The sequence below is a fragment of the Arachis ipaensis genome, chromosome B07 (genome assembly GCF_000816755.2).
Source record: "Arachis ipaensis cultivar K30076 chromosome B07, Araip1.1, whole genome shotgun sequence".
Lineage (NCBI taxonomy): Eukaryota > Viridiplantae > Streptophyta > Magnoliopsida > Fabales > Fabaceae > Arachis > Arachis ipaensis.
In genome coordinates, this window is record NC_029791.2 from 116,120,077 (window position 1) to 116,129,209 (window position 9,133).

A 9,133-nucleotide genomic window follows, 5' to 3' on the forward strand; every position below is an offset into this window, starting at 1 on the left:
CTTACCAAAAATATTTTTTCTTAATGATATTTTCAGACAAGTAACAGTTTTTTTTTTGTCATTAACACAGTTATTTTTGAAAAGGCAATACAACAATTTCTGGTATGGGCTTCAGCCCGTCCGGTTACCCAATGCAAAAAATGCAGGCCCAAAAAAAGTGACCAAAAAGAATGTAAAGACTACAGACGACGTCGTTTCAATGAGTGTAAGTAACATCACATTATCAACTCGAAGTAGCTAGCGGCAACAGCAATTGAGCTTTTGCATTTGAAGCTTCACAGCACGACCACGAACTCGCTGAACTGAAGTGCAGCTTCTGAAAAACCCTCAATAATGTATTTGATTAAAGCTTCGAACTTGACACCTTCACCGTTACCATTCTTCACTACAACGACCAAATTCTCTTCCCACTTTTGCACATTTCTATGTAATATTCCCAGAAAGCCCCTTGCTTTGCGCGCCAAGAAGAGAACCTCAGATTCTGAGCCGCTTCTAGAACCTTCTCTCCTCCAAGAAGTATCCTTCGACGACGAAGAAGAAGATGACGAACTCCTTGACGAATTTGAATTTGGTATATACATACACCTTCTTTCGTTCTCTCTTTACATTATTGCTGGTGTTTTCCGACGAAAGTTTTTATTTTTTTAATTGTGTTGCACAGAAGCTGAACTGGATGATGATGATGATGTTATTGTTGATGACGGTGATGATGTTGATGTCGGTGCTGGTGAGGATGAAGAAGAGGAGGAGTATGAAGATGGCGATGCCGTAGTCTATGTAAGTTCTTTCGGAATTTCCATTTTGTATTGTTTTATTGATAGGAAAAATAAGATAATAATTCAATTTCATGTTTATTTTTATCTTTGGGATGATTAATATGTTTTTTTTTATTTTCAATTTTGAAGGTTGGTGATGGCGGAGCAGGTGGTGGAATCTCCCTTGCTGGGACATGGTGGGATAAGAAGGCACTAGCCATTGCTAAAGAAGTTACTGCCTCTTTTGATGGTGACCTGCAAATTTATGCCTTTAAGACTTTGGTCAATTCCACCATTCTAGTGCGCATTGAAAGGCTTACCAACAAGTTAGTAACATAACACATTACTCCAAAGTTGGCTAACTTGCTATCTATCTATATTGTTTTGTTTTACAGTAGACAAGAGGCAAAATGCTGAGGAGAACTTTGTAGTTTAAGCTGTCTTGAATTTAGTTGTCTAAGTTTCCTAGTTTGTAGAATGTATAATTCTTGATTCACATTTGGCTGAACTTCCTAAAATAGTAAAAATGGATGGTTGGTTTTATTATTTAGTGGTTTTTATATGAATCTTAGTTTTATTTCATGTTATTGTTGTTTAGGGAAGTTCTGAACCTATGTTTAATTGCATGACTAGATTAGATATACTAGGCTGGATATCCCTAAAGAAAAAATGAGGCGGTAACTTTGTTTTTGAAACAATGCATATAGCTATATTAGTGATATAACTATGTATTGCCAGAAATTTCAGCGATCAATGGATACATGGCCCTTGGTGAAATTTATGAGTTATATATAACGCTTTCCCCTTTAGTGTGTCATTCATATTTATTGATCTTTTAAGTGTTTTTCTGCCGTCATTTATATTTATTCTGAGGGTTATTTCCTTTGTTTATATCAAGTATACTGAAATAAGTGTGTTAGACTTGGCCACTAGAAGTGGGTTAGTGATGAGGGGTTGGAGAGTTGGTGTGAAAATGAAATCATAGGTTTAAAACTTAACTGCCATTGATGTACCAAAAGATAATGTGTAGATTAAATCCCATTTAGGCTGGATAGATGTGGGGTCATTAATGTAATTTCATCTGTAAAGTGTGTCACAAAGAGAAAGGAATGTTGAATGCAATTTATTAGTTTTAATATTACTATACCCAGGAAAAAATGGAAAGACTTGAACCTCTATAATTTAAGGGGCGTATAGAATGTAATCAATACATAATATTGGCTTGTTATACCTTCCCTTCTAATAGAATTTAATCACCCATAAAGGACTTTTCACCTCATTGTTAAAATCAGCTAATGCTATTTGCACACTGCTGATTGCTCAATCAATGAATTTTTTTTTTTTGCCCCCTTTTTCTTGGAGATTTGGCTTATCATTGAACTTGCACTTCTATTTCAATATTTTGATAATATTTTTCCTCCCCGATGCAATGTGTGCTTGAATTACCATTTCCTTTTCATCTTGTGCTGAACTTTGCTATTATAGTGCTATATTCTTAACTGTTGAGGTCTGATTTCCATATACGTTAGGTCTGGCTCCCCAACAATGGAAGATATTGAAGCCTTTTCTACAACCTATAGAACAAAATTGGATGAAGCAGAGATTGCCAAATTTGTTCCTGAAAATTTGAGTTTGGAGGTACCATTTCAACTAACTTACTTGCAGTTTGTTCTATGTTGAATATATATAATGCGAGACTATCACAATCACAACTTGAAGCCCTATGTTATCATATTAGTTCCACTAGTGGCTTAATCAAAGTTTCTTGTTCGTTGGTTCTATGATTATTATCTTAACAAATCTGGCTTTGTGTTACTTTAGGTGTCTTCTCCAGGTGTTGAAAGAATAGTTCGGATTCCAACCGACCTGGATCGATTCAAGGACCGGCCTATGTATGTGAATTACTCCATTGTTAATGATTCTGATAATTCATCTGCAGAAGGTGATGGGGTCTTCAGGCTTGAATCCTTTGACATGGAAACTAAGTGTTGCACGTGGGGTATAGCTGATGTGAGAGTCAACAGAGGGAAAGGAAGACCACTGAATAAGAAGCAAAGAGAGTGGCGGTTAAGCACTCCCTTTGATTCATTACGTTTAGTACGGTTGCACTCTGATATTTAAATTAATTATTCCCCCAAAAAAAGTGTTAATGACATCTCCATCTTCATGTGCAAGTCTGTGTAGATAATTAGGGGAACAGTTCACACATAGATCCATATTCGTTAAATTTTTGAATTTTTGAAACTTGACAAGTTTGAGGTCTTTGTGGATTCACTGAATTGTAATTTCCCTTTTGTGGATGGTAAATTACAAAACTGGTGAAGAGATATATACTGTAGGAAACATTTCAAGTGCACCAGTAGTACCGGTGCACCAGTTGTTTTAACCGTTTTAAGTGCACCGGTAGTACCGGTGCACCAGTTATTTTAACCGTTGATCTGAATTATAAAAAATATATATAATATATATTAATTGAAATCAACGGTTAAAATAACTGGTGCACCGGTACTCCCCGGTACACTTGAAATGTTTCCTATACTGTATTATGGAATCAATAAGCAAACTGAAACCAGGGGGATATATATTATTCCATTCCTTAATTTATGACTCCATCCATTGGTTAATGCACTGCGTTGTAATCTTTATTCTATGCTTGGCAGAATCATTTTTCTCCATGATTTATTCCTTTCTCTCTCTATACCTTAGGTTTCAAATTTCTGTTTATTATGATAGATCACTTTAGTTCTGACCCATATAACTCTTTTTTGGATTTTGATCCGTTTTAGTTATTTTTTTTAATTTACATTGTTAAAGTTTTGGTCAACATAAATATTTTAAAAATGTGTCTAACCATTATAAACATTTCTTAAAATATATGTTTGGTTTTTGTAATTTCTGTTTCTTATGGTATAACCTTTTCAGTGGTGAGAAGGAAAACATTAACTAAAAATCAAAAACAGAAAAATAGCGTAAATTTAATAGCGTATATTTAAGAAAAAAATTTTATATTTTGGATTATAAGTGGTGAATTTTTTAACGATGACTTAAACTATGTGTTATACATTGTGGATTTTTACAAAACATCATTCTTTTGATAATTGAAAAAAGAATTCCGTAATGGAACCAACTTGGGATATAATCAATTATAGTCAACTAGTTGAAAAACATACTAGTTACATAAAATAAAATAACTCCTTACTATCTCTATTTTCTAGAATTTCAAAATTAGAAACAAAGAAAGGATAATTGAGTTGGCTTATGCTGTAATTGATTTCTTAGAGTTTCTCTTAAAAAAATATTTTACAAAATGTCAATACCATCGTAACAGTGTAAAACACTAAAATAATCAAATATTCTCGTGTTTTACATTGAAATTATCCATATATAAAAATTTTAGCCTAAATTTAAATGATATGTAAGCTTATATTATTGAATTATTCTCTGTATCCAAGCAATTTTAGCATCCAAGTTTATTCAAGAAATTTTGCACGCTTTTTTAATAATAGTGGTTTTTATTGGTGTTGGATTTATTTGAATGAATTTAAATAAAAAAATAGTTGGATATGTAGCAATTCAGTATATTATTATTATTCATATTCAAATTGAATTGTAAATGGCTGAGTTGTCACTTCCATTTTTTATAGTTCTTCCCCTCTTCTAATATTTTTCTTTTTGCTGTAAAGTGATGTTTTAACAACTGAATTGGCATACCTAATATTTAAATCATGTTTGCGTATCTTTCTTCCTATTACATGTTCGTGAACTACTAAATTAATCACATGAAGCTATAGATATCCATTTGACATTCTATAGATCCAAACTGTCATCAATTTTAAATTTATATAAAAATAATAAATGGTGTTTCAATGTCAATAACCACTAGATTTATATTTAAAGTGCTATTAAATTAGCTTATTATTTAAGCAATGAAATTATTCATTTTCTAAGAAATTTGCATATCTATTCCAAAATATAATTGCTATGGTGACAATTATAAATGAGTGAGAGCAATAGGAAATTACATTGCTTGCTATAGCATCAAAATTTCTTGCGTGTATATAAGCATAGCTTAGCAAGCAGCTGCTACAACATCACTTTCAATTCTTTAGATTGACCCACCTATATTTAGTGTTTAAAAGACGTGAAGACTGAAAAATTGGTCCATGTTTGATGGTGTTGTTCTCTTCACAATTTTAATACAAGCAATTACTCTTTCAGCCCAATGGAGATTGATGTTTTACTGGCTTTTGATTTCAGTTTCCAAATTCATTCTTAAATCACAGCCCAAGCCTCTAATTAACTCTTGGAAACGTGTTTTGTTTTCGTAACTTGCAATGCATTAAAAAAAAAAAAAATAGATTTAGGGTATAACTGAATTAATTAGTATAAAAAGTTTTATATTTATAGAAGAAGAGTTTTAAAGTAACATCAATTATTCTTATTAACTGAAAAAATTAACTCTTTTCGTTTTTTTTTAATTACTGACAAATTTTTCAAGCCGACAAATCAAGATTAACCAATAAATTGTTATATGGTAAGATTTGAATTTTTGATACTAAACAAACAAATGAACAAAATACTTGTACCAACTCAAATTAGGTCTTTCCTTTAACTATTCTTTTACTTTAGGGCAAAAATGAAAAAAATCAAGTCCGTGAAAATGGTGATAGAAGACAAGCACCGACAGTTTATAATCTTGAAATTCATGTGATTATTGTTGTTTATTTCCCTTTCTTTTTTTCGTTACTCCTTTTCGGTTAAGAGATCATGTTCTTAATTAACCAAACCGCCTTATTAGCATATTTTTAAATGACCGAATTGCCCTCACTCTCAAGTCACATTTTCAACAAAACCAACTTCTTCAACCATAAACCAGAAACCACACCCACCACCTTCTGCAATCTGCATGCCAGTATGCCACTAAATTTTCTCAGCTCTTCAATAACCAACCCCACTTTATCAAGCTGCAATCTTTCTACATATATACATCTACTCTGCATTTTATTACTATTTTTCTTTTTCCATTTTTTATTTTTTAATTAAAAATTTTGCATTGCTCTTTTTCTCTCTCTTCAAACTTGGCATTTTCTGGTCTTAGATTCGGTCTATGAATCTTCTTTTTTGTTGTTAAGTAAACTGGTATAGCTCATACTACTCTAGAATTTGACATTTAATGTAGTTTTTTTTGTTTAGTAGCTTCATTGTGTAGAATGATACCATAGTTATTAGAGGACCCTTATTATTTGTTTCTTTTTCTGTGGACTTTTTTTTTGTACAAAAATGGATATATGGGACAGTTGGTGGGTTTTGCAGTTCATGCAGATGCTGGGTTTGCTGAGTTTCTGGATTTCATTACCAAAGTTGAGAACTTTATTCTCAAAAGCTTTTGGCTTTGGCAACAAATTCATGAAGGGTAGCAGCAGCAATGTCTGGATCTTTGTTTCCATATCGCTTCTCTTGTTCCTTTCTTGGGTATACTCATTCGTGTTTCCCAGTGATCTTTCTGTGATTCAGCATTATGATGAGATAATCCCCAACACTCAGTCACTGAATCAAAGTGTTGAGGTTCCCAATGTTTCTCATTCAATGAACCAAAGTTTTGATTTTGAGATGCTGAAATCCAAAGTTGTTCCAATGGGGAAGTGTAATGTGTTTGAAGGAAGTTGGATCCATGATAATAGCTACCCTCTATATGATGCTTCTCAATGTCCATTTGCTGAAAGGGGTTTCAATTGCATAGCTAATGGGCGTAGGGATAGAGGTTATACAAAGTGGAGGTGGAAGCCTAAGAATTGTGATGTTCCGAGGTTCAATGCCCGGGGATTACTCGAACAGCTTCGAGGGAAAAGGGTAGTTTTTGTTGGTGATTCATTGAGTAGGACTCAATGGGAGTCTTTGATATGTTTGTTAATGACAGGAGTTGAGGATAAGAAGAGTGTGTATGAAATCAAGGGCAATAGGATCACCAAACAGATTAGGTTTCTTGGTGTGAGGTTTAGTACTTTCGATTTGAGGATCGATTTTTATCGATCAGTGTTCCTTGTGAGGCCTGGTTCTGTGCCTAAGCATTCACCCCAAAGGATTAAGACAACATTGAGATTGGACAAGATTGATGATATTAGCCATGAGTGGATTGATTCAGATGTTCTAATATTCAATTCAGGTCATTGGTGGACAAGGACTAAGCTTTTTGACATGTAAGTAACTAGTAACTTAATTTTTCCAAGTTATAGGTTCATAAATTGAAGATTTGATTTACTCCATGGCATGTTTTGTTTTGTTTTTGTTTATATGTGATTCATTGCAATTTGCATTGCATTTGTGATTGATTTTCTTCCTTGGAGAATTCATGCTATAGTTGCCAGTTTGTTACTAAATGAGTTCCAAGGAGATAGATAGTATTCTTGGAAGCTTATAAAATGAGCAAACACCCAAATTATTCCCAACAAATTTCAGATCGAACATGTCTCTTAACAATTTTATTATGAGATAATTTAGTTAAGAAAATATTTATAAGACAACTTAGTCTCCTTTCAAAACAACGGAGGGACCAATCTGTTTGATAAAGTAATTCTTGAGGACTTCTAGAGTAATAATTGTCTTTTGGAGCAAAGTATCCCAGTTGGAGTTCCTTGAAAACCAATTTAGGTTTTTACTCTTGTAAATCTAGCAAGGTTTTTTGTTTCTAAAACAATTCTGCTTAGGATTTGAGAAACTTTTAAATGAATGCACTATGATGATTTTTGTCAATAATGTAGAAAGGCTTATTGCAAAAGAAAATTTCTTTGGTGAAGAGTGAAGATTGTAGTTAAATTTTTTTACTTTTTTTCTCTATTGTAAAAAGAGTAATTTTCACTCTTCATTGAAAAATAACCTTCACCATACCATGACCCATTTCAAAAGGTCATTCAGTAACTGTAGATGAGAACCTAGATTTTCACTCAAAGTCTAGTGTTTTGCCTCAAATTAGAAGATTGTTATGTTCTTATTTCTCTTAGGTCACTTGGGGCAAACAGATGATAGATTAGAACCAGAGTGGTGATTTTTGTTTTGAGATCTCTATGTACAGGATCAAGGTAAATGTGAACAGCATGGAAATAATTTGATAATGAATAACCAAAACCTTGAATTGAATGTACTTCATGTTAGAATCATTCATTACTTCCATTAATTGTTAGTTCAAGTCCATTTGCATTAGCCGTGTGATTTCATAGTGTGAGATTCTAGAATAATTTGGTGCTAACATGATCTTCAGACAGGGGTTGGTACTTTCAGGTTGGTAGCTCAGTGAAGCTTGGAATGACAATCAATTCTGCTTATAACACAGCCCTTAACACCTGGGCATCTTGGGTGGAGAATTCAGTCAACATGAATAGAACAAGAGTGTTCTTCCGTACCTTTGAATCATCTCATTGGAGGTGAGTTCTTTCTTCTCCATTACTTATTTTTCATCTTGGCAAGAATGCAAGTAACTGGTGTTTATATTTTGATGGCAGTGGAAAGAACCACAATGCATGCAAAGTGAGTAGGAATCCATGGAAGAGAAGCAATGGGAAGGAGCGAAGCCCTATATCAGATATGATCAATAGGGTTGTGAAGAACATGAGTGTACCAGTAACAGTTTTGCATGTAACACCAATGAGTTCTTATAGGAGTGATGGTCATGTGGGAACTTGGAGTGACAATCCATCTGTTCCTGATTGCAGCCATTGGTGTCTCCCTGGTGTTCCTGATATGTGGAACGAAATTCTCTTCTCTTATTTGCTTCCAAAACCTCTCTAGCAATATTAACACCAAACCCTCTATCTTAGTGTGTTGTTATTTGTTGTCTAATTTTAATCCCATATGGCTTGTCCCTTGTTATGAAGCTCTATAACCTCAATTTTGACCTCCATTACTTGGATTAACTTAGATAACATATGCACCATTATAAAACAATAATGTTAAGCATACACACAAAATTGCTATCAAATTATTATATACATAGAATATATGTTTAAATAATAGAAAATGTCCCAATAACATGGATGGCTATAGTATATAACATGCATTGTGATGATCATGATATGGTATGATGATGACGGTCAGGGGTGGCAAAACGGGTTGGTCGAATGGGATAATCTGTCAAATTTGCCAAAAAGGATGGATTGGGCTAAGATTTGGAATTCGTCAAATTTGCCGGTTCAAGTTTTGGTGGGATGGGCCGACCCATTAAGTCAAAAGTTATTTTTTTTTTTAATAAAAGAGGGATTTTTGGTGGGATGGGCCGACCCATTAAGTCAAAAGTTATTTTTTTTTAATAAAAGAGGGATTGGTTTGGTGGGATGGGCCGACCCATTAAGTCAAAAGTTATTTTTTTTTTTAATAAAAGAGGGATT

The 9,133-nt window shown here is 33.4% G+C and overlaps 2 protein-coding genes across 2 annotated transcripts; both read left to right on the forward strand.

Moving 5' to 3' along the window:
• Positions 212–3,428, forward strand: LOC107605966. The gene is made up of 5 exons (XM_016307927.2): positions 212–571; positions 662–777; positions 906–1,081; positions 2,285–2,393; positions 2,577–3,428. Exons 1-5 carry the CDS (start codon positions 334–336, stop codon positions 2,874–2,876), a joined length of 939 nt encoding a protein of 312 aa, XP_016163413.1. The 5' UTR covers positions 212–333; the 3' UTR covers positions 2,877–3,428.
• On the forward strand, positions 5,490–8,693 carry LOC107605968 (protein trichome berefringence-like 7). The gene is made up of 3 exons (XM_016307928.2): positions 5,490–6,952; positions 8,015–8,173; positions 8,252–8,693. The coding sequence occupies exons 1-3, from the start codon at positions 6,036–6,038 to the stop codon at positions 8,535–8,537; spliced, it is 1,362 nt and encodes a 453-aa protein (XP_016163414.1). The 5' UTR covers positions 5,490–6,035; the 3' UTR covers positions 8,538–8,693.